General features: G+C 38.5%; 8 protein-coding genes across 21 annotated transcripts in view; 4 read left to right on the top strand and 4 right to left on the bottom strand.

Moving 5' to 3' along the window:
* The window catches only part of LOC129786498 (3'(2'),5'-bisphosphate nucleotidase 1), a 1,077,868-nt gene that overhangs the window by 81,248 nt on the left and 972,509 nt on the right, over positions 1-24,111 (top strand). The window lies entirely within an intron of this gene.
* The window catches only part of LOC129786463 (insulin-like growth factor-binding protein complex acid labile subunit), a 454,087-nt gene that overhangs the window by 81,248 nt on the left and 348,728 nt on the right, over positions 1-24,111 (bottom strand). The window lies entirely within an intron of this gene.
* LOC129786533 (troponin C-like) overlaps positions 1-24,111 on the bottom strand; it is a 431,024-nt gene that overhangs the window by 81,248 nt on the left and 325,665 nt on the right. The gene's annotated exons all lie outside the window — the stretch shown is intronic.
* Positions 1-24,111, bottom strand: part of LOC129786431 (uncharacterized) — a 414,480-nt gene that overhangs the window by 81,248 nt on the left and 309,121 nt on the right. The window lies entirely within an intron of this gene.
* LOC129786402 (ubiquitin carboxyl-terminal hydrolase 32) lies at positions 247-12,269 on the top strand. 3 transcript variants are annotated; one of them, XM_055821395.1, is made up of 9 exons: positions 247-381; positions 1,744-3,246; positions 4,587-5,882; positions 6,688-6,996; positions 7,067-7,320; positions 7,647-8,146; positions 10,374-10,911; positions 10,978-11,403; positions 11,471-12,269. In XM_055821395.1, the coding sequence occupies exons 1-9, from the start codon at positions 324-326 to the stop codon at positions 11,735-11,737; spliced, it is 5,151 nt and encodes a 1,716-aa protein (XP_055677370.1). In that variant the 5' UTR covers positions 247-323; the 3' UTR covers positions 11,738-12,269. The 3 variants fall into 3 exon arrangements, with proteins under 3 accessions (XP_055677370.1, XP_055677371.1, XP_055677369.1); XM_055821396.1 differs by having other exon boundaries at positions 7,052-7,263; XM_055821394.1 differs by having other exon boundaries at positions 7,052-7,320.
* LOC129786451 (protein starmaker-like) lies at positions 12,533-17,354 on the top strand. 2 transcript variants are annotated; one of them, XM_055821494.1, is made up of 3 exons: positions 12,533-12,723; positions 13,502-13,703; positions 15,570-17,354. In XM_055821494.1, exons 2-3 carry the CDS (start codon positions 13,522-13,524, stop codon positions 17,107-17,109), a joined length of 1,722 nt encoding a protein of 573 aa, XP_055677469.1. In that variant the 5' UTR covers positions 12,533-12,723; positions 13,502-13,521; the 3' UTR covers positions 17,110-17,354. The 2 variants fall into 2 exon arrangements, with proteins under 2 accessions (XP_055677469.1, XP_055677470.1); XM_055821495.1 differs by lacking the exon at positions 12,533-12,723 and having other exon boundaries at positions 13,478-13,703.
* LOC129786460 (putative fatty acyl-CoA reductase CG8303) lies at positions 17,907-20,301 on the bottom strand. The gene is made up of 5 exons (XM_055821513.1): positions 19,960-20,301; positions 19,383-19,887; positions 18,542-18,983; positions 18,238-18,462; positions 17,907-18,168 (listed from the first exon to the last, which is right to left on the bottom strand). The coding sequence occupies exons 1-5, from the start codon at positions 20,158-20,160 to the stop codon at positions 18,000-18,002; spliced, it is 1,542 nt and encodes a 513-aa protein (XP_055677488.1). The 5' UTR covers positions 20,161-20,301; the 3' UTR covers positions 17,907-17,999.
* LOC129786459 (probable aminopeptidase NPEPL1) lies at positions 21,451-24,078 on the top strand. Its single transcript, XM_055821512.1, has 4 exons — positions 21,451-22,761; positions 23,373-23,483; positions 23,557-23,733; positions 23,810-24,078. Exons 1-4 carry the CDS (start codon positions 21,634-21,636, stop codon positions 23,936-23,938), a joined length of 1,545 nt encoding a protein of 514 aa, XP_055677487.1. The 5' UTR covers positions 21,451-21,633; the 3' UTR covers positions 23,939-24,078.

Below are 24,111 nucleotides of genomic sequence, written 5' to 3'. Positions count from 1 at the left end.
AGTTTTATTGAATTGACGCAATTTGGAGGTTTATCAATTTAAAATTTCAGAAAAATTAGTAAAAAGTAAACTTTTTGTCAGAATTAGTATCTTGAAATACTTTCTAGACATTTTCCTTTAATTTTCTACGCGAACTTTTTGTAAAGATATTGATAGAAAAGTTTAAAAAATAGATTATTGAAGAATAAAAATTTTTTGGTTGAGAAACCCTTCTGACAGCGGAGAAACGTCAAAAGTGAAAAATATCAAAATAAGAGTGAAGAAGAAGAAAAAAAAGTGAAAAATGAAGGAATTTTACTCGCATAATTTATTATCGTGAAATAATGGGTGCTAAGGACTCAAAACCATCCTGCATTAGCTATGAGGATGCAATAAAGCGCGGTTAGTAGTGAATTACGTTGAAATTCAGTGGGAAAGTGAAGGATTTCCATGGAAAAATCGCAACGCAAAATGAGCATTTTCTTCGTGAGAAGGCCCCCCACCAAAGTTCCCCAACATATTGGCTTGTCCAATATTTATTCGGACATAAAATCCATTAGAAGACGAGTGAAAATATATGGGGGGAATCAGAGAATTTCTGGGCCTACCTAATATTTCTTGTGGCCCCAAAAAAAAGTGCGAAATAACACTAAAATTTTCTCACTGAGAATTTCCTCGGTGCTGTGTAAACAAATTGCTGGCTCTTCGCAACTTCTTCTCCAGAATTTCATCATTTTCCTCACATTGCGGGAGGCTCTGCATGATTTACTGGGTCACCCCATGTCTCGCCACTCCCCCTACGAAGTGATTTAACATTCCTGGGTGCACTCTTGCGGTTTCCTCTTGAGGCACAGCCCCCATATCGACAGGTGGATTAGAAATTCTCTCTGATCAATGCCACGGCGGTTCTGATTTCTTTTTTTTCTTCTCTTGTTTTTGTTCTTTATTCTTCCTCCCCCGCTTTTCTGAGAAAGTGGAAATTTCCCACCACACAATTCCTCGATTCTTTGTGAATTAATTAATTAATTAGAAAAAAATCTAATTAAGATTTCCGTTGAAAAAAACCCAGCAAAATTCCCCACCGAATTCTTTTTAGAAGCTCTCAAGAATCTCACAGAAATTGCCAACTAGTATCCACCAGATTAAAATCATTACCAATGAGGAGTGACCACAAATCCGGCGAAAAACCCACCAATTTGCCCAAGCATATCCTATTTGTCCAGGACTTGATAATCCTGGGATGAGATCTCCAACACGGAGATCACTGCATCATTACCAATGAGATGTGATCATAATTCCTAAGAAAAACAAAAGTTTTTGCACCAGCATCCCTTATTTGTCCAGGACTTGATAATCCTGGGATGAGATCCGCAATCAAACTCTAACAAAGCAAATTTTAAATTTATTTAGTACAAACGGGATGGGGTCATATGATATCTATAGGTTAAAAAAGAGAAAAGACTGCTCGAAACCTCTCAGAACGAATTACAAATCTTCTACAAACTTGGAAGTAAAATGAGAATTACGACCTTTGAAAGTGAATTCTTACAAACTTTTAACTCCAAAAGGAGTTGAAACCCACTTTTACAAACCTGGATGTGAACTTCCCCATATAAATACATGGGAAATTAACGAACCTTTCAAGAAATTTGACGAACTTTTCGAGTATTTTTCCCACAAAATTGTCACACAATTCATCGAAGGAGGAGAAAGTCCAATAATGTTAGGTCATCCGTGCTAATTGGCTGTCTTTCTTTCATGCAGTTTCGGATACTGAGCTAAAACGAATAAAGGAAGCATTTAAACGATCAGCTGGCACGGGGAACACCTGCCTCAGCAAAAGTGCCTTCATCCAGGATGTTCTCTGCGAAGGTGTGCCCCTCCCCATTGCCGAATGCCTCTACGCTGCCTGCGGAGGTACACAGAAGGGTATCTCTTTCAAGGATTTAATCTGTGGGCTGGTGCTACTGGCAAAGGGGAGTCAAGAGGAGAAGATACGATTCCTCTTTAATCTCTACTGCAACGAATCGGGTACACACATCATTAAGCATGATTTTATCAGGGCACTCCAGACTGAACTCCCGCAGCAGACGGTGATCAATAACAACAACTGGGTGTCCCTCTTCGGGCAGACTGATCGCGTGACATTCGAGCAATTTAAATCATGGATTACAATTCACAGGCAGGGAACTGTCCTCGGCAGGTGGCTCCTTGTGGAGCCAGTAGTGAATTTGAGCTCCGAATTGGAGACCCCGACGTTCTTTCAGAGCCTCGCTGGGGTGACGCATCTCGAGGAACAGGATATTCGGGAGTTGGAGAAGGTTTTCTGGCGTCTCAAGGGGTCTGCTGTCACGGGACAGCTGGATCTTGAGAGTGTGAGCCCCCTGCTTAGTCCACCAGTGCCACGGAATGCCCTTGCGGGGGTTTTCAATGCCTTCGATGAGAATCGTGATGGACATATTGACTTTAAGGAGCTCTGCTGTGGCGTTAGTGCCGCCTGCCGTGGACCCAGTGTCGAAAGGAGCAAATTCTGCTTCAAAGTCTTCGACACAGATCGCGATGGGGTTCTGAGTCACGAGGAGTTGCGTCAAATGGTGGAAGTTTTGCTCTTTGTCGCCCAGGAGAGTAACAATTTTGCCTTCTTCCGCAACATGACGCACGATGCGGTGATGAAGGAACTCGCAGAGAGGGCCGAGAAGAAGGCCAGCGAAGGTGGAAGCATTCACAGGGATGATGCCTTTGTCTTCACGCAGGAAGACTTCCTCATGTGGAGCATCGAGAGCTCCCTGAATTTAGTGGCGCAATTCCTGGAGCTTCTCTTTGAGGTGTGTCACGTGGTCTTTGGGCTACGGCCGCAGTGTCGGCACATGGAGTATGACATCGTGAAGGGATGGCTATCGCGTGAAGTGAAACGCGGCTACCGTGTTGGGCAATTCTGGTATCTCATCTCGTCGGAATGGTGGCAGAATTGGTTGCAACACACCCAGAATGTGCCCCCGTCGTCGTGTTCCCACTGCAAAGTGAGCCGCAATGGGAGTTCCGGTGCCACTGCCACGGGTTTCGATGAGGCCGTTGTGTGCGATGAGAGCTTCACGTCCAATTCCACGGAATCCATGGGAGATCTCCTCACTGCTGGCGATTCAACGAGCCTGGGTTCGTGTAGCAGTGGAATCTCCTACGGGCGCACCGTCTCCGTGGCACCAGGACCAATTGACAATCGTTCCCTCATTGCACCGACAATCTACAAGAATGTCCCAACGCTCACAGGTTAGTCTTTCATTTTATTTTTTTATTTTTTCGTATAAGTCGCAAACTCATCCGCACCAAAGACAAAAAAAGAATTATCTCTCTGTGCGCTATCATTGAATCTCTTATCAGTTTATTTTGTGTTCACGCAGACTTTGAGATTAGGTGGTGAAAGTCTTCCAAAGGGAGGAGGACCCCCTGTCAAACTAATAGATTCTCTTCTCTGTTCAAATCTTATCACTCTTTCTGTATTTTCATGATAAATTTGTTTCTTTTTTTCAACAATAATCTTCTTTACAATATTTTGATATAAGAAGAAGCTCTCTGTGAAGGACTTTGGAGCATTGATAAAAATATAATTTGAGTCATAAAAATGCAACACGTGCAAAAGCGATAAATTCTCCCCTCCTTATGCTACAACAACAGAGAAACAAGAAGAGATTATGCTTTTCATTCATTTCTGCAAAGCAATGATGAAGATAAGGGAATTTCTTGTATTTTTTTTAACCCAAATACTTCTATATTATTTTTTTTTTAAATCAGATTTTTTTGTTGTTAAAAATTTATGCTAAGAAAAAGAAAAAAAGAATTTTATGAAAAAGTTTTCCACATTGGGTAAAATTCACTACTGAGACAGTCTTAAGATTTCTTAAGATATTATAAAATTTTCTTTAAGAAACTGAAGATTTCTTTCTTTTAAGGTTCCTAAAGATTTTTTGTTTATTTTCTTCAGATTTTTTGAGTTTTCTTTAAAAAAAAACTCAAGATCTTTTTAAGAATTCTTAAGCGAAAGTTAAGATTTCTTAAGTTAGGCTGAATCGAGCTAAATACATAGTTTTTTAATAACATTTTTATGAATTTCAATGCCCGAAGACGATCAGGAAAAATCTTAAAAACATATACATTTAAACCGATTTAGCCTGACTTAAGAAATCTTAAGTTTTTGTTAAGAAAACTTAACACATGTTTAGGAAAATTTAAAGCAAAATCTTAAGAAAACTTAAGAAATATTCAGACTGCCTGATTAGTGAATTTCATCCACTGTCTCAATATTCGGATAAATAAACACCACCATGTCGAAAACTAATAAAAGAATGAACAATAATAATAAAAACCAGGCGCACGGTGATAAGGAAATCGTGAAAAACCTTCGCGTGGGAATTGTTCAAAAGTAGGTCTGTTGAACAAAATGAAAAAAATTGAAGTCGTTGTTATCAATTTTGCGATAATTATTGTATAATATAATTTAATTCAAAAACGTTCAAAGCTTCAAAAGTAATTCATTGTATGCCACATAACTCAATTAATTATTGCGGCAAAAAAAAGAGAAATAAAAAAGGAATTTTCTTGCAATTCCAAAGGCGAAGGGGGACGTTTGAAGAGGGACTCAACGTTGGCACAGCATCGGGATTTTGAGCTGGTGCCCGATTCGCTGTGGAAGGCGCTGGCATTGTGGTATCAGGGCCCCCTTCCGTTGCCACGGCAAGTGATTCAACCGCCGGGGAATCCGGAAGTGGAGGTGGAGCTGTATCCGCTCAATTTGCGTATCCTTCGGCATCACTACCCGCAGAATCAGACCGCGTCTCAGCAGCAGCAACAGAACACTTTGGGCTCCAATGCATGGGGTATTGTATCCGGTGGCTATGGGGTACTCAATACACCGAGTGGCATTACGGGGAATGTCACAGCGTCGTCATTGGCATCGAGTCTGCAGCCGCCGAAGAAGTATTTGGCCTATATGGCGGCATTTAGTAAATTGGCCACTGTCAAGCAGGTGTGTGAGTTCCTCTGTCAACGGTTGAAGCTGCGTCAGGAGGATGTACGACTGTGGCATGTACTGGGCGGTAGTCAATCGGGGAATTCAATGGCTGAGATGCCGTACCTGCTGGAGGAGGATAAGGCAACGCTGCAGGAGCTCATGATAAATGATAATGACCAATTGTTGCTTGAGTGTCGGAATAAGGATCTCACGTGGCCAGAAGAATTGAGTGCGCTGAGTATTTCGGGAGCAAATCCCGTTGCCGTAGGGCAGGAGAGACGCTCGACTGTTGCCTCAATACATTCGGTGCATCCCGCGGGGGCGACTGGGCTTCACAATCTCGGCAATACGTGCTTTATGAATGCCGCACTGCAAGTTATGTTCAATACACAGCCCCTTGCGAGGTATTTCCAGCAGGATATGCACCTCTATGAGCTGAATACGAGCAATAAACTCGGCACAAAGGGACAATTGGCTATGAGATACTCGGAGCTCTTGAAGGAAGTTTGGACAGCTTCAGCGAGGTCCATTGCACCGCTTAAATTGCGCTTTTGCGTCACGAAGAATGCTCCACAATTTGCCGGTGGGGGTCAACATGATTCACAGGAGTTTCTCGAATGGCTTCTCGATGCCCTGCATGAGGATCTCAATCGTGTAATGGAGAAATCCTATTCGGAGCTTAAGGATTCCGACGGGAGGGCAGATTGTGTTGTAGCAGCGGAAGCTTGGTCGCAGCACAATGCCCGGAATCAGAGTATAGTCATTGATCTCTTCTACGGTCAGCTGAAGTCAAAGGTAACCTGCCTTGGCTGTGGGAAGGATTCCGTACGCTTTGACCCCTTCAGTCTACTGAGCCTTCCACTTCCCGTGGAAAACTACACCTACTGTGAAGTTCTAGGTAATTATTATCTTTTTGTCTTTTTGTGCTATTCTTTTTTTTTTCGTGAAATATGATATTTTGAGCTTTTTCCACATCCTTAAGTGACTTTTTTTGCCCCGCTCTCCCCTAATATTGAGGGATAATCTATAAATTGATGTAGGTTAGTACCCGGCTCTGGAAGGACTGCAAAAAGCTGACCTTTCAGTATCACAGAGCAAACGCAACACTTTTCCTTTTTCAATTTCAATTATTGTGAGGATAATGTGTTATTATCTTTCGTATCGTGGTTGGGAAGAGAAAGAATACAAATCAACATTAGATGCATAGGCGATTAGTAAGAATTCGGATCGAAGTGACCGAAAAACGTGCGAGTCTTGGCGTATGTAAACAACCCTCAAATTCTTCTCTAGCTGCAGCTTCCACGATACTTTTTCAGTTGATTCACACAAAGAATTGTCTCTAGTTTATTCTCCAAAAGTTTATTCTCCCTACTTCATATTTTAACACTAGAAATTCTGTTTTAATTCACACAAAATTTCTCATCTCACATATGGCGGTCTCTGAATCCTTTTTCTTCTAGATGACAGCGCCGCCGGTGGCAAATTTATATGTTTTCAAAATAACGGTTATCTACAACGAATTCACACAATTATTGTTCAATTATTTTGTCGTACGAAGAGTTATTTAAGTTAAAAACTGAATTTTATTCTTTTTGTTTCTCTATCGCCTGGCAACGAACAAAGCCAAGCCTACTACGTTTAAGTTTAAATATTTCCCGCCAAAATACAAAATAGATAAATTCAATTAATTTTCTTTTCTAAAGTGATTTTCCTCGATGGATCTGTGCCAATAAAATACGGATTGCGCTTAAATTCCGATGCCAAATACATGGAATTGAAGATGGAGCTATCGCATGTTTGCAATCTCGATCCGGATTTGATGCTTTGCTGTGAAATTCTTGAATCGCAAGTTCGGACAATTCTTCAGGATGATCAAAAGGTTAAAGCGTCAACGGCTACGGAGCTGTATGTGTATGAATTACCAAAGATGGGTGGGAATGAGCGATCCCTGTGCAATTCGGAAATTGGTTTGAGCATCGAGAAGGGTCTTAAGGACATCCAGAGGCATCAAGGTGAGGAAACTTTTGGATAGAGAGAGAGCATAATTGTGTAATGTGTAATATGTAGGCTTACTCGCTTCAGCTGATAACTATCAATCAACAATTTCATCAACTGTGTCATCGATAACAACATCCTCCGAGGATACAGCTTCAGGGCAACCCCTTACTGGTGGTTCAACAGCCTCCGGGGATAATGCACACGACGAGGGTACATCGACGCAACCACAAGCAACTGCAGTGAGGAAGAAATCTGCGGAAATTGAGAGGAAATCATCGAAGGTAAGCCGGTGCTTAGGAAACACCCTCTGCATGCCACAGACTCTGTTATGCTTCAAGGTATGGTAAAACAAAAAAGATCACAGGACTTTTTTTTTAACTTAAAAAAAAAAGACTCAAAATTACTCTAGCAGTAGATTTTTTACGTAGAGAGAGAAAGTTTTGATTTTGCAAAGTAGATCAGAGTGGTTAAGGGATTTATTTTAGGAGAATTTGAAGAGCTTTAAAAAAAAGTTTTTTGGAAAATTAACTTTAATTTTTTTGGTGAAAGTTTTTTTTTCTTTGAATGCGTAGAATATGTAGAGGAGTGTTGGTTTTTTTTTGCACTTTTTCTCGTAAAAAATCTCTCAATAGAGATGGGAAATTTTTTGTATTCTTTCCTGCAGCAAATGGATATGGGAACAAGCCCAGACAATGCATTCGTGCCGCCAAATTATGGACCAAATAAGACAATTTCAACAACAAACTTACTGACGTCAGACAGGAATAGCAGCGGAGGTGGTGATCACGTGACGGGAGCAATGAAGGATAATGATTCAGATGCAAGTGATGGGTGTGATCGGTGTGCGAGTGCAGGAGGAGGAGGAGGAGGTTCTTTTGATGGGCCACCACAGGGCGGCTTTCCACCAAATGGTCTTCGTCGGATGACACGGCAGAAAGCATCGCGGTACTTGATAGCTGTTCACCGTCAACTGAGTCGTCAGGATACGTATTTTCTGTCGTATCATAAGACAAAACCACACCTCTTCGGGACACCGCTACTCATTCCCTGCCACGAAGGGAGCACAAATAAGGATCTCTACTGTGCTGTGTGGCTCCAAGTGGCACGACTCCTTAGTCCATTGCCTCCAACGCCACCCGATCGGGCGAATCATGCAACAGATTGGTGAGTTTTTCTTTCTTCTTTATTTCTTTCTTTCTTTTCTTTTTTATTTTCTTGACATTGATAATGAAAGAAAGATAATCTTTACAAAATAAAAACAAAAAGAAAATAATCCTACAACAGCATCAAGGTCTCTCTCGGGGAATAATCAGAATGAGAGATAATCAGGAATGATGTGTTCTATGATAAAAGACAATTTGTACAAACAATTGACTCTATTATTCATACGCCGCGTGGTGACCTTTCTCATCAAATTCTACATAAAAGAAAATAACTTCCATTCTGTTTGCATTTAACAAATATTTTACAATGAGTTTTTAATCAAATAATAATCTTCTGCTCTCAATGAGAGATACAATTTTATTTTATTCTCCATTGCAAAAGACTTAAGAGGGGGTTGATAAGGCGTGAAAAAAGGGTAGGAAGGGGGTTTAATATTAATACAAAAGGTCAAAGTTTATGTTGAGAATATTCTCTAATAAATATTCCGAATATTTGTTATTTTTATTAAGGTTGTTTTCTATATTTTTTAACTCTTTGAATTTAATTTCTAATGCATAAAGATTTCTTTTAAAAAAATCATCTGGAGCTGGATGAAGCATCATTCAATTAAATAAGTTTAAAAAAACATATTTGTGACGTCATTGTTTGTATTTTTTAGCAAATGATTACCAAGGATTTTCCTAGGCTAATTCCAATGGAGAAATGGAAGTTTTTCTTTAAGGATTCTTTTTCATTTTTTTAATCCGCTTCACAAGATTATTGGTTTTCCCTATTGGAAGCGTGTAAAGTCCTTTTTCTTTGCAGTTTATATTCAATTCTTTTCATTTTTTATGAAACTGATAAACCCCTTTTTCTGGGAGATGTTATTTTCTCTCCATCCGGATGTTCAACGACAAACTCACAAATTCAAACAATTATCTCATTTAGTTCAATTAAGAATTTATTTTAGCCATATTAAATTAGGGGCACGTGGCTCAATTCCGACCTCCAATGGTCCGCACAGAATGAGAAAGAATGGTATAAAATAAAAAACAATAATTCTTAAATTTTGTATCATTTTAAAGCCCATTTAATGCTCTTTTTACTCTCATAACTTATAGTTCAGTAGAATTAATGTGTTTTCTAACCTCAACCTCAAAATAATTAAAAAGACATGTGTAGTCCCAATTTTTTCAGGAACGGCTCAGAATTTGATTCTGATTGATTTCCCGTTGAAATTGGGGTCATACAGGTTGAGGCTTATGAGCATTCCCATTTTCATTTTCACCATACAATTTTCCAAGAATTTGAATTTAGGTTGACAAATTTATATAAGGAGCCTTCAATGTAGGATTGTGCATAATACATTTTCTAGTGCGTAGCCCCTTTACAAAAGGAAACTGAACTATTTTTTTACAATATTTTTTTTAATAAATCTTTTCAAGCGTGTAGCGTCTTTGTAAAAATTAAATTACTTTTTTATTAGTATTTTTTTTTACAAAAATGGCGGCTTTTGTTTCATAAAAAAGTTCTTGGCATTTTATGTTCTCAAGAAATTGTTAAAATTATTTTAAATAGCAGAAAGTTGTAGAGTTTTGCAAACCCTACCAATTAAGGCAAAATCGAACAAGCAGAACAGAAGATATGGCTCTTAGAACTTTTCAAATTCAAGAATTTTTCAAATGGTTATAAATGACTTTGACTATGTATTGTCGATTTATGCCTTATTTTGAAGTAATTTTTTGGTCTTAATTGGCACAGAACGCATAAATTGTGCAAATAGAACAAAAGTTTTTTTTTGCAACTTTTAAGGCAAAAAATGTAAGATTTTGTTCTTACAAAAGATTTTTCGATGCTAGGATATCATTCGCAACCCATCTGGACGCATAGACCCGCGAAAAGTGTTGAATTTGAGGTTCCTTTTGGACTTTTGCACAACCGCATAACTGCACAATCCTACATTGAAGGCCCCTTATATAAATTTGTCAACCTAAATTTATTTTTGGTGATAGAAGATGTAGGTCAAACTTTTGCGGTTAGAAACCTCGATCCTCCAATTGTTAAGTAATAGCGGATTGAAAAAATGTGAATGGAGGTCGAAATTAAACCACGTTCCCCTACATAATTCTCTGAATGGAAAATTTATTAATTTAAATTTGTTCAAACGTCCGTTTCTTTCTTATTCCTTCCATCCTATCGAACTTAAAGGATTATTTGAATGTTTTTTTTTTGTTAAATTTTTTTGCAGCGACGACAGCCTTGGGTATGAATTCCCATTCACATTGAGAGCCGTTGCAAGTGGTGGGAGGATATGTGCGCTGTGTCCGTGGTTCCGTTTCTGCCGTGGCTGTGAGATCCCGTGCAATAATGATAGCCTCGTGAGTGGCTTGATGGCAACGCAGAGCATTCAAATGTCCAGCACGGCATCCACGCCAATAATGTCGCATCGGGATCAAGCTGCATCAATACACCGAAGGACACAAAGTGAAATTGGCATGTGCGGTGATCAGGCATTGTCGATTGATCTGAGTTGCATCAGTATAGCCATTGATTGGGACCCCACGGCGCTGCATTTGCGCTACCAGAGCACGCGGGAGAAGGTGTGGACAATGCATGAGAGTGTAACGGTGTGTAGGCGCCAGCAGACGGAACCAGTGGATCTCAATCACTGCCTGAGGGCATTCACGAGTGAGGAGAAGCTGGAGCAGTGGTATTACTGTAGTCACTGCAAAGGGAAACAACCGGCCACGAAGAAGCTGCAAATTTGGAAGTTGCCTCCAATTCTCGTGAGTTTCTTCTGGAAGTTTCTTTGAAAAGATTTGTTTTGTTTAATATTTTGTTTGTTCCAACAGATTATTCATTTAAAGAGATTCAATTATGTCAACAACAAATGGGTAAAATCGCAAAAAGTCGTAAATTTCCCCTACGACGAATTCGATCCAACACCCTATTTGGCCTCAGTGCCACAAGAAACCATCCTGAGGCATCGGGAATTGTATGCTGGTAGTGGGACACCGTGTGAGGAGAGAATTGATGAGAATAGTGTTTTCTCGTCGTCTGGTGCTAATAAAATGGGTGCTGAGGGGAGAATATCGTGCATTGAGAATGGGAATGAAGGTGGTGGTACGATGTTGAGGCAGGAACGGCGGAAGCGCCTCATTTCCGGGAGTTTAACAAAGACACCCGTAAATGATGAGGATCTCGTGGATTTTCACAAACACAAACTCAAAAGTGGCGTCGATCCACTCGATCTCAAGTATCAGTTGTATGCTGTTGTTGTGAGTTTCTCCTCTTTTTTCTCTTCCTGTTTATTCTCTTTTATTTATTCTAAATTGTTTGTTGCAGTCACATTCCGGAATGCTCAATGGTGGTCACTACATTTCCTATGCCGCAAATCCCAATGGATCGTGGTTCTGCTACAACGATAGCTCATGCCGTGAGATCCCGCATCGACCACAAATTGATCCTGGTTCAGCGTATTTGCTGTTCTATGAGCGCAAAGAGCTCGACTACTCACCGTATTTGCCCAAAGTTTCCGGACGCCCAATTGCGAATGGGGCCATGGATATTGATGATGAAAGTGAATTGAGGAAAATGTGCACGATCGCTTAGAGAAAAAAACAACAAAGAGGTAAATAAAATATTAAAAATTATATTAACAAAAACGAAATTTTTTGAGGAAAAAAAAAAGCTACTAAAACTACCAATTTTGACGATGATGTGCTATCATTAAAATAAAAGAAAGATCGCGTGTAAATAAATAAACATTTACATTTTAAGCGAACATTTTTTGCGCATTTCCTCTTTTTTTTTGTTCTCTTAAAATCATCTCCTCCTCTTTATTTCTAAATTTGTATATTCTTATAATTATTAATTAATTAATTAATTATTATTCGTTAACACTTGTTGAGTTATGAATCATTATTATTATAAATAATTCGGAAGAAGAGAAAAATAAATGCTAAAGTCTTTTTTTTTGTTGTTGAGTAATTTCTAGTGAACATTTTCATTTCATAAAACATAAAAAATAATCATATGAAAAAATGTATTTGTTAAAAGTAATAAATAAAATCAAAGCATTTTGTGAAAAATATTGCATTCCTGAGAAGAAAAGCGCATGGAAATAAAGAAAAATCGTGATAAATATTTTGTGTTTTCGTCTGAAAATTGTTTTTTGTCCCTATTTGTTGTGAAAGTTCCCAAAAAACTGTGTTTTAGAGATCCTATTTTTCTCATAAAATTAAATCAATTGAAATTAATTAAAAAATTGTGTCAAAAAGGTTGCGGCGTGGTTTGATTTGAGTAACGGCCAATAATTAAATTTGAATAAATAACGTTTCTTCTTCGATGTTTTCCACGCATTTTCCTCTGGAATGTCGCAAAAATGTCTTACAAGAATCGTCACTGGGCGTTCTAGTACTACGAGAGAAAAAAGAGGTGAAAGAAAATTATTTAGTTGAATTTTGCGAGAGCTGCGGGAAAAGTGAAAAATATCGTGAAAAACAGCTGGGAAAATTAGTGTGAAAAGTGAAAATTAATTCTCTGTGAGTTCCTCGACACGTCTTTGTTGTAAATTTGTGGATTTCTTTATGCAAAGGGTGAGTAAACACAGCTCCAATTCATCGAGGCATTATTTTTGGCACAAAGAGCCCCCGCGCGCAAAAAAAAAATGTTTTGCAATTCGTATTTTCGGTCAATTGTGGTGCATTTTTCGCACGGCAATTGTAATTGCAAAAATGTCCTCCAGGTAAATTCAAAGTAGATATTTGCAGCAACAATGCGTGTTTGTTTTGCAATTCAATTCATTCAGAGGAGTGGGGGTGGGGTACAAACCAAAATATTTTGATTGGCCTTCAAAAGCTGCAAAAAAATAAAACTTTTTATCAAACAGCTGATTGCTACGATTGCTCTGGTTTGATAAGAATTTCTCCGCCCGCATTTTTGCGCTTTAAAGAAATTGGTCCCATTCTAAACACACAAACAAACAAAAATAATCTCTAAAATTAGATTTGAGATTTTTTTTTTCAATGAAAAATTACGATCACTGACGTGGTTCGCACGGCGAAAGACCACGCAAGTTAATTGCGATTTGGTGCCAATTGATTTGTTGAAATATAATTCTCTGGCTGAATTGCATCACTCTCTGTGTATGTGACCTGTTGGCCAGGAGAGAGGCATTCCGGTGGCCGTGACATTCAGTAATAAATTGAATTTTTGGGTGAAACAGTTTAGGAGAAAAGATCAGAAAAATCCCCCAGAAGAGCATATCTTTGAACTTAGTTGATAAAATATTTGCCAAAGACGCCAGAAGAGTTTGTTGTGGAGCCTGGAAGTATTAGAGAGATCACAAATCTGCTTGTCTTGTGGCCGGACCAGGCAAGCTGCTCATCAGTTAAATGGAGCACGTGAACGAGAAGAGTTCACTCACAGCCAGTGGGAGTGATCACGAAGTGATGGACTCGTGGACATTTGTGGATGAGTCAAGGAACTCTGCTGGGCAGCAGCAACATGCAGAAGAAACATCAGGGAATCCAGAGACCGAAGAGAGCCATCCTCAGAGTACTGAGATGAAGACAGAGTTAGTTTGTTTTATATTTTATTTTTAATTTAATTTATATCTCAGTCAGTAGACTAATGATTGAGCCAACCAATGCTCAATCTTGTTTGAATCAAACCGATTGATCAATAATTGATAAATCAATTGACCAAGTCAATCGATTGATCAATTATTGATCAATCTTAGGTAAATTCTGATTGTTCAATAATTGACCATCTATATGGAATGGACCTACATTGACTCAATATTAATACTATCAATATTGAGTCAATTTGGTTTGAATTTGACTTAATATTGGTACTATCAATATTGAGTCAATTTCAAATCAATCAATATTGATAATGGATTGACCAACTATTGAACAAATATTGTTCTTTGAAATTTTTATCAATTTATGCTCAATCATCGGTCAATAACGTAATTTTCAGGTAATTATCGGTGACTAATCAACTATTGATCAATTATTGACAACCAATCAGACTGACAACTGATCGACGAATAATTGATTATCAATTTGATTGATCAATTATTGAGCATATTTATTGACAATCAGACTGATCACAAATTGAGCGATAATTGTCTATCAATCTGATTGATCAAATATTGACCAATTATTGTTTATCAATTTTATTGCTCAATAAATGAACAATAAAATTAATAATAAAGTAATAAAACTTATCTATCTAAAACTTAGGGGAGAGCGGGGTTAAAAAAGTCACTTAAGGGTTTAGAAAAAGCTCGAAATATCATATTTCCCATACAGAAAAAGCGAGATGTATAGCTCAATTTTTTAGGATATTTCTTGCCCTACAACTCTTTCTCATATCATTTTGTTCTATCTAGCTAGGAAATATGATATTTTAGGCTATTTCTAAACCCTTAAGTGACTTTATTAGCCCCGCTCTCCCCTATCTATGATCTCTTATGCGAACACACATTGACTCAATATTGAGCTCAATAATTGATCAATTTTTGGCAAAATTTGTTTACTAGAATATTTTTTTTTAATTTTTAATGTCCTGATAAACGCTAGATGTACATCGATCTAGATAGATCTCCTCTAAAGTATCTAAACCAAAATTCCCAATAAAGAAAAGCTTAAAAACAAAATTTTCTCTTAAATTAATTCTAATAAGAATAATTTCTTAATCCTTTCTTACATTGACCTCTTCAAGCGTGCTGATTTTCTTATCGGATCTCTACTCACTCAATATAGCATTGCTAGTAATAAAAATAACTTTATTGTCATCTCAATGTGTTGGGGGGTTTATTGTTATTGTTATTTATTTTAATAAATCCATGATAAAAGAGTCAAATTTGATAAGGAACGTGCCTCTCACAGACGTTTCTATGCAAATTCTCAATGCTTAGCGTTCAAATAGAATATTGTATAATCTCTCCTCTAAGCGAAACTCATATAAAATTTATATTTACATTTTAGAACTAGGATGCTCATTAGATGCGTAAATGCACGAGAATTCTAATCTTTTCTTCGTGATCTCACCCATTTTGAGCGACCTAAAAATCCTTTTTTCTTTCTTATGATTTTGCAAAAGAAGAGGAAGATTTTTTGGGAAGAGAAATTTATGATTTTGCTCATAAATTTGATCTTCTAACTCACATCTAAATCTCATGGCATGGCGGTTGAGCTGTCGCATGTTGGGGGAAATTGTGCCAAAGAATTCACGTGAATGAGTCGTGTGAGATTTTTGTGTGTTGCCTGAACATTGGAGCCACCTCAGAGAGAGAGAGATCCCTTATCAGTTAAAGTTGACACACCTCCGGGTTCGTGGATTGCGAGGGGATCGAGTCGAGGGGTGAAAGCTTAAGAAGAGGCAAATATTTGACTTTTTTCTTCATCTTTCTCTTTTTCTCTCTTTCTTCCAGCAAATATCATCTCAGTGTAGATCAAGACAATGACACTGAGCTCTCTGATGGGATTTCCATAATCAGCGATAGTGACTGCGGGGGTGGAAGGCACTCACCGGAAATACCCCCAAAGGAGACACAAAGTCGCTCTACGGATACATCCTTTATCCCCCCACCTACACCCCCAGAGACGCCACTCACTGTTGCACGTGAGGAGAAGAGACTCGTTGAGGTGGACAATCAGCTGGTGGAGAAGGAAGTGGATGTGGTTCGAGGAATATTCGGAATTGGACGACGACATGTGATCTTTGTGGTTCTCCTGGCGGGAATTAGTGGAGCAATGTTTGGGCATATCTTCAGGCTGAATCCGGGTGTTCCGTGTGACTGTACCAAGTTGATTGAGCCCCTCATGAGTAGGGTGTACGATCTCGAAGTGGAAAACTTCAAGCTACGCGATGAAGTGACCAAGTTAACGAATAAGATCCTTTCTGACCTCCAAGGAGCATCTCCTAATCCGTCCAATCAACCACAAAATCCTCAAAATGTTGCGCAGGAAGGAGAAGAAGAGAAAATCTGGGCAGGAGATACGGGAGAGGCGACTGTGAAGCCCCTTGTGGATGAAAGTATCTGTGGAGCTGATACGGGAGATGATCTCTTTGACGATTACTACGGAAAAGTATGCAGAGAAGCTGAGAAGCGTATAAAGGAAGCAAGGAAGGCTTTTGATGAGGATCCCAATTGGCAGAAGACTCCATGGAAGCCAGAACCACCCAAGGAGGTGCGACAGGAGAAGAAATATGAGAAAAAAGAAAAATATGATGAGAGGAAGAAAGAAAAATATCCAAATGGAGATGATTGGAAGGATTCAAAGGAAGATCGAAGAAATGCCAAGGAGAAGAGAAAGAATTATCGGGATGAGAGGAAGAATTCAAAGGAGGATAAAAGGGATAATGTAGACAGAAGGGATTTCGATGATGATGACAGTGATGAAAAGGAGGATAGAAAAAATTCAAAGGAATACAAGAAAGATTTCAAGGAAGACAGAAGAGGATCTGATGAAGGCAGAAGGGATTCAAAGGAATACAGAAAAGATTCAAAGGAGGACAAAAGGAATAATTCAAAGGAAGATAGAAGAAATAACTCCAAGGAAGAAAGAAGGAATTCAAAAGAACGCTTTGACGAGAGAAAGAAGAAGGATGATGACGACTGGAGTGGTGAAGACTACCGCAAACAAGAGAAGAGGAGTGAGAAAATGAAAAAGGGAGAACGAAAGGACTACGATGATTTCAAAGATAGTCGTGAACGGAAGAATGGGGATAGGAAGCGCGATAAGAAGTATGAGAAAAAGTGGAAAGATGACGATGATGATGATAGCAAGGAAGACAGGAGTAAGGAATTCGACACAGAGTGGCATGAAAAGCGAATGAACGGAAGGGAGCAGTTCAGGGAGAAGGAGAGTGGTGAAAAGAATGGCAATTGGTACTTGGAACGTGGGTCAGATCGCGAGATTAAGCGACTCCGGGTGGATGGGTCAGGATCACACGAGAGGAGGCGCTAATACGGAGTTTCCAGTATTTTTTTTCTCGCCATCAGGACAATTTAAAGAAAAATCCTTTTTATTAGATTACCATGATAATAAGTTTTTTTTTGTCAGGAATGTTACAAACTTTGTGAGATCATTTTTTTTGTCAATATTTTATTTTATTTTATTGGTCCAGTAGAGAAAGATTTATTTACAAGAAACAAATAGAGTTTATATTGTTAATTTAAAATAGAAATAAAAAAAATGTGTGATATGATTTACCCTGTTTTGTTTTATTTACATTGATTACATCCAAGTAAACAAATGATTGAGTCAATAAAAGCTCAATCAATATTGATTCATCATCGATTGATCAATAATTGATAAATCAATTGAGCCTGTCAATCGATTGATCAATCTTTGATCAATTATTGGTCAATCGTAGATCAATTCTGGTTGCTCAATTGATCATCTCATTAATTGACTCAATATTGATGCTAACGAAATAGATATTTGGATATAGGATAAATCCTTCCGATAGCGTCAGTATTGATCATGGATTAATCAGCTCAATTTTTGATCAATCAATATTGAGTCAATGTACGTCCGCATATATGATCAATTATGGAGTAACCAGAATTGATCTGAGATTGACCAATAGTTGATCAAAGATTGATCAATTGATTTATCAAATTATTGATCAATCGATGATGAATCAATATTAATTGAGTTTTATTTACTCAATCATTTGTTTCTTGGGTTCAATAAATTTGAAGTTTTTCAAAAGGGATCCTACAGTTTTTTTTAAATTGTTTTATAAAAAATGAAAAGTATAAATTGAAATAATATATTTATGTCTCAAAAATTACATAATACAGCATTGTACATAATTTATTTCACCACTGCTTTTAGCAGTTCATTTAGCACTATAGCCAATGAACAAAAAAGATAATCATGACACCTATTGCGGAAGAAATTTCGGGACAACCCGTAAAGGTCATGAGGATCACGTAGACAAGATACCACAGCAAGGTATAAAGGATGCCTTCAATGCTGATGCACGTGTAGTAAATTACTTGATGTTTAAACCCAATGCTGTTTATAATTGTAGAACAAAATTAATAGTTTTCTTTAAAATTAGGGATCAGGTATATTATTTATTACCTTCCAGTCTCCTTGTAGTAGTACGTCTTTGCCCATTTGATACTCCTGGCAAATAATTCTGTCCAATCTACTTGAGCTACATCAGCTGCGTAGCGGTGTTTATCTTCCGGATTGACGAGTCTCATAATACGTTGGCCATTGTCGATGGAAATGCGCTCTATTTTATCGGCAATATTTGCAAAATATTTGGCCCCCTTGTAGGAAATGAGGACAATTTTGAAACCACTGCAAAGACAAACAGAAAACATTTTAAATTATTCTTTTTCTTTTTGAATTGTTTAAATTAATTTAACAATAATGGTACCTCATCCATCGTGGTCCAAAACGGAAAATCTTCTCGGGAATGTAGATGAGTATTGCCAGGAGGATGTAGGCATAGTTGAAGAATTCATAGCGCCATCCTTTGCGAACTTTACTGTGGGGGCGCCAAAGGTAGGAATTGCAGGGATTCTTGGCAACTTCGTTATTCATGAAGTCATTGAGATCGCCAAGGGTGAGTTTGTTGACCTTGTGATTGGATGTTATGTGGATGACTTCGGGTTTCTCAATGGGTCGTGTGCCCACGTAGCACGTGAGCACGAGTGTGCCATTGACGAAGAAATCGCACGGAATGGCAAACAGAACAGTGGATCTATCCCCGTACAGGCATCTCGTGGCGCCCTTCATGTGGGCCACAATGTACCCAAGATGACCACTTGATGCTGAGCCTGACCAACCCTCTACAGGGTGGTTGTATGATCCATAAACTATAAATGCAATGAAAGGAAAATTTAATTTATCACATCGCTTTCAAAATCATTCATTTTTCTCATATTTCACGATATTTAATTAAATTTTAATTATTCACTAATTATTAGAAGAAGAAGCTAACTCGTGAAAACTTTTGCAAGATCCCCTAATTAAGTTTTTCAACTGACAAAGTTAATATTATTTTCACAACTCATCTTCACTTTGGGATTTTTTGTTGTTGTTGAAATTTTGCAAGTCTTTCGGCATTGTAAAGTGGTTTTGGTTTTCCCCTTGAGCATAATAATGTAAGAAATGGGTGAAAGTTGCGGGAAATTCTTTCACCCATCAGCACTTTTGTCACTCACACGAGTAACGAGATAATTACTTTTTGTGTCTTTCCGCAAAATTTTGCTTACCTGCAGACGGGCGGATGATACCAACTGGGAGGGATCCCATTTCTTTCTGTATTAAATTCTCAGCCACTTGCTTGGAGAATGTGTAGGAATTTTCGTGCCTTCCCACAATTTCCGTGAATTCGGGATCACTCTCACTGATTGGGAGTAAATTGGCCTCGGCTAGCTTTATCAGCTCATGCGGATCTCGTCCTGGCCAGTAGACTTTCTCCTCAATCTGCCCGCGGATGTTGATGTTGGCCAGAGCTGTGGACACATACACAAAGGCAGACAACTTCTTGAGCTTCTTGGCCAGCTGAATATTCCGCAGAGTGCTCACGACATTCAATTCTATGGCCATCTTCAGGGGTCTATTAAATTTAATTAATCCCGCACTGTGATAAATTATATTCACATTCTCAATGATTTCTGCTAGGATTTCAGGTGCAAGACCAAAATCCACGCTAGTGAGATCTCCTGTGATTGGGATGACTTTTTTAAGCGTCTCCTCCGAATGGTGCCTAAAGTTCTAAAGTTGAAAAATAAATTTAGAAAAATGATCACAGATTTTTTTAAATTTAAATTTTGATGATCGTCACACCTCTTTTGCGAACATTTTCTTGAAACGCTCCGCCGGAGTCATTCCGCGTTTTTCACGAACGAGCACATAAATTTTCCCAATATTGGGACTCACGCCCAGGAGGGCTTCCAGCAAACCCGTACCCAGGAATCCCGTGCCACCCGTTATGAATACTCCTTTTCCACTGAAAAACTCCTCCAACTTTATCAAATGATTTTCCATTTTCCTCAATCACTTTTCTTTTCTTTTTTTTTTTTAAATAAGAATTAAAAACTTAAGAATTCAGCTCTTCTGGCTGAATTTTCTTTGTCTGTCTCCACCAACGATCACAGCACGAATGAATTGGAGGAGTGTGGAGCACTTGGTGAGGAGGCACACACAGAATACTAGTTACCCATTATCGCCTAATTAAAATTTTTACACTCCTGCGGCCAACACTTTTCGGTTGTTGCGTTATTATTGTATTTGCTTTGCACACGTAATCAATATGCGAAATGAAATTTTTACAATTTTGTCACTATATTGGAGACGAGACACTTTTTCACAATCCCTCCTCCTCCTCCTCAACATTATTTATGCGCGACTATGTATTTTATTTTATTGTGATGGTTTTATGATGTCTCGATTTTATTATTGGGTCATCTTCTAAGAAATATGTTCTCAGGAACTTAAGAATTTTAATTTAAAAAGTTTTTTGGAAGAGTTTTCTTTCATTTTACTGTATTATATTTTGTTTATTAATTTTACTTTTCTTATTATTGCAAGTTGAAGACAGATCTGTCGACTCTTGAAAAATTTTGTAAATATTTAATGAAATAAATATTTTATTTATTTTTTAGGGAAGTTATGCTGAAAAATTTATAATTCAAAAAGGATTATTTCTTAAATTAAAAAATACGAAATTTCTTGAAAATTGCGCAGAAAGAATCTGCGAATTTTGCCCCAAAATTGCCATTTAGAAGTTCCTTGGGGGCTCTCGGAACGCCCCCAGAAACTTTTGGATCACCAAAAATGTTTTTTTTTGTCCAGAAATTAAGAAAAAAAATGGAAGTTTTACCCGTGAAAAGAAAACGCGTTTCGGGATCCCATAATCACTCCCGGAAGCCCCAAGAATCCAAGAGCGCCCCTAAGTTTCCCAGGAATCCCAAAAATGTGTTTTTCTGCAAAAATATCATTCTTAGCGAAAACCCGTTACAAATATATGAGAAAGTGACCACAATTTTGAATCTTGGGGACATTTGAATGGTTTCGCGAACTTTCGCATAAACTCGTCTAAATTTTTTGACTGATTTTTATTAAATCCACAGCTATAGTAATTGTTTGATAAACGTGAAAAATCAATAAAATATATCCCATTCTGATCTTCCATCAATTTTATTTATATATAATAATTTCTTCTTGTTATAAAATATATAATAAATATAAAAGATTTTTTTTGTTCAATAAAAACAGAAATCAAATTATTATTGTTGTGTGGTTAAATTGAGAATCACAAATATAGTTTTTTGCCCTACTCGACTTTGAGAATCGCGCTTGTCATCTTAGCTGGCGTGAACTTGAACTTCGCTTTCTTAATCATTTTCTTCCGAAATATCCAAAATTTTCCATCCTGATTGTTAAGTAAATAGCCGGAGAGTTCATTGAGATTGAGTGTGACTGTGGGAAGTGCAAGAAATCCTGTAAAATCTGTCAGCAATGGCTACAAATATCAGCTTTAATGCTTCTCTGACAAAGACGGATCCGCATGAACATCCGGTTCTTATCATTGGGCAGCTGCCGCATCTCTCCTTGCTGTCTTTTGAGGATGTTCAGGTGAAGTTGGAGCCACGCGTGACGAAGGAGAGCTTCGCCAACGCCCTTGCGTGCCTCCACCCGAATCCAACTGATACGTGTCCCCTCTATCTGGATCTGGCCACTTTGGTGGCTCTTCCCACCAAGTGCTCTCGCCACAATACCACCTCACGCGCCCACTCAATCACCAAACTCGTGAGTAGCAATGTGACCGGCGTGAATGAGAGTATCGTGATTGTGTGCGAGAAGAAAGACCTCTTTGCGAGCGCTTGTGCCGTGGTTAGGGCTTTTCCGCTGTTCTCGCGAAAGAATCGCCGGGGTGCCACGCCCCCACCCACGGTTAATGTGGAGTTCATTGTGCTGGATCACAATGATAAGATTCTCCTTGAGCCCATTTCGCAATCGGAAATCTCTTGCATTGAGAACGTTGCAAGAGGTATTCGCTTGGCGGCTAAGATTGTGGATACGCCATGCAATGAGATGAATGTATCTCACTTCCTGGACGAGGTGCAAGTCATAGCGGGAGAATTGGGCCTTACGCCGATTATAATTCGGGGTGAAGATCTCGAAGCGCATGGATTTGGAGGGATTTACGGTGTGGGAAAGGCAGCTGCTGTGCCTCCTGCTCTCTGCATTCTCACCCACGAACCTGCTGGGGCATCAAAGACCATCGCCTGGGTGGGTAAGGGTATTGTCTACGATACTGGTGGCCTCAGTATCAAGGGAAAGACGGCAATGCCGGGAATGAAGCGAGATTGTGGTGGTGCTGCTGCTATTTTGGGAGCTTTCTATGCTGCTGTCAAGGGAGGCTTTACGGAAAACCTTCATGCAATCTTCTGCCTAGCAGAGAATTCCGTTGGACCTAATGCTACGCGCCCAGATGACATTCACAAACTCTACTCTGGGCTCACCGTTGAGATCAACAATACCGACGCTGAGGGGCGTCTTGTTCTCTCCGACGGGGTTGCCTATGCCAAGAAAGACTTGAAGGCTGATATAATTTTAGATATGGCCACTTTAACGGGAGCTCAAGTAAGTACCATTTGATGGATTTGACTGAAACTTTTTTTAAAAGTCAGAGGACATGATTAGCTACCATTTGAATCAAAGTTTATTCAAATCGGACAATTACAGGCTGAGATATAGTCAAAAGTGTATTTTTTCACTATGGTTCACTAGAATGGCTGCCACGACCGATTTGCATGACCGATTTTTAAAAATTTACCGGATTTGGAAAGGAAATTAAATTAACTTTCAAACTATAGTCTATTCGTCAAAATCGGTGAACTAGCGGCCGAGATGTAAGAGATCAAAGTCAAAATTTTGCAAAATCGTGTAAAAAACGTTTTAACCTAGCATTACCAAAATGGCTGCCAAGAAAAAACGGGTTAACCGATTTTGAAAAATTTACCAATTTCCGAAAAGTGAAAAATGTACCTTTACAAAACTAATAAACTTTTGAAAATCGGTTGATCACAGCTTGAGATAGCCACTTGAAATTTTCCTTCAAAAATACACCATTCTTGCTTGCCCGGAAACTTTTCGCGGGTAGTGTACAGTACATACTTGTCTTTAAGTACATTAAGTACCTACTTTGGACAACTTGAGGATCCAAAAGTTGATATAAAATCCATCTTTAATAGGGAATTGCAACAGGAAAGTATCATGGTGCCATTTTAACAAACAGCGATTTTTGGGAGCAAAAGGCTCTGGATGCTGGCAAGATTTCCGGGGATCTTCTCTCTCCTGTTCCGGTAACTTTTTTTTTTATTATTCTGGAAGAGATTAAGAGAATCTTTTAACTGAAATATCTGTTTAATTTTGTAGTACTGCCCCGAATTGCATTTTTGTGAGTTTTCATCGAGTGTGGCAGATATGAAGAACTCCGTGGCTGATAGGAATAATGCCCAAGTTTCCTGCGCTGGACTCTTTGTTGCAGCACACCTGGGCTTTGACTATACTGGCACTTGGATGCACGTTGATATGGCATCGCCAGTTCACAGCGTAAGTTTATTAATGTTCTTCATTTATAAATTTTATTTTCTAATTGAGGTTTTTTATTTATTTTTCTAAATTTCAGGGTGAACGTGCTACAGGATATGGTGTAGCCCTCCTGTGTTCCCTTTTTGGGAACTACACTACATGCTCCCTGTTGCAGAAGTTCGCTCCGAATGTGACTGAACCGCCACTAAAGAAAGTTTGCCTTTAATCTTCTACTACAACTGCATAATAATTTCCATTAAGACTGAAAACTGCAATTTAACTAAATTTTGTGTGGTTTTTGTCGAAGTTTTAAATTTTATAAAACCATTTCGAGTGAATAAATAAATTTTACTTTCAAGACAAAAATTGATTGACTTACAATAGCTGTGATTCCTTCGT

The sequence above is a fragment of the Lutzomyia longipalpis genome, chromosome 1 (genome assembly GCF_024334085.1).
Source record: "Lutzomyia longipalpis isolate SR_M1_2022 chromosome 1, ASM2433408v1".
Taxonomy (NCBI): Eukaryota; Metazoa; Arthropoda; class Insecta; order Diptera; family Psychodidae; genus Lutzomyia; species Lutzomyia longipalpis.
The sequence above is the reverse complement of the archived record's forward strand: the minus strand, read 5'-3'. Positions and strand labels throughout refer to the sequence as shown.

Coding starts and splice junctions, on each gene's coding strand:
- LOC129786402 (XM_055821394.1), top strand. CDS start 324: ATGGGTGCTAAGGACTCAAAACCATCCTGCATTAGCTATGAGGATGCA. Junction 382..1,743: donor TGAGGATGCAATAAAGCGCG/GTTAGTAGTGAA, acceptor TCTTTCATGCAG/TTTCGGATACTGAGCTAAAA. Junction 11,404..11,470: donor ATCAGTTGTATGCTGTTGTT/GTGAGTTTCTCC, acceptor TGTTTGTTGCAG/TCACATTCCGGAATGCTCAA.
- LOC129786459 (XM_055821512.1), top strand. CDS start 21,634: ATGGCTACAAATATCAGCTTTAATGCTTCTCTGACAAAGACGGATCCG. Junction 22,762..23,372: donor CCACTTTAACGGGAGCTCAA/GTAAGTACCATT, acceptor CATCTTTAATAG/GGAATTGCAACAGGAAAGTA. Junction 23,734..23,809: donor TGGCATCGCCAGTTCACAGC/GTAAGTTTATTA, acceptor TCTAAATTTCAG/GGTGAACGTGCTACAGGATA.
- LOC129786460 (XM_055821513.1), bottom strand. CDS start 20,160: ATGGAAAATCATTTGATAAAGTTGGAGGAGTTTTTCAGTGGAAAAGGA. Junction 19,888..19,959: donor AGAAAATGTTCGCAAAAGAG/GTGTGACGATCA, acceptor TTTCAACTTTAG/AACTTTAGGCACCATTCGGA. Junction 18,984..19,382: donor TATCATCCGCCCGTCTGCAG/GTAAGCAAAATT, acceptor TTGCATTTATAG/TTTATGGATCATACAACCAC.
- LOC129786451 (XM_055821494.1), top strand. CDS start 13,522: ATGGAGCACGTGAACGAGAAGAGTTCACTCACAGCCAGTGGGAGTGAT. Junction 13,704..15,569: donor AGTACTGAGATGAAGACAGA/GTTAGTTTGTTT, acceptor TCTTTCTTCCAG/CAAATATCATCTCAGTGTAG.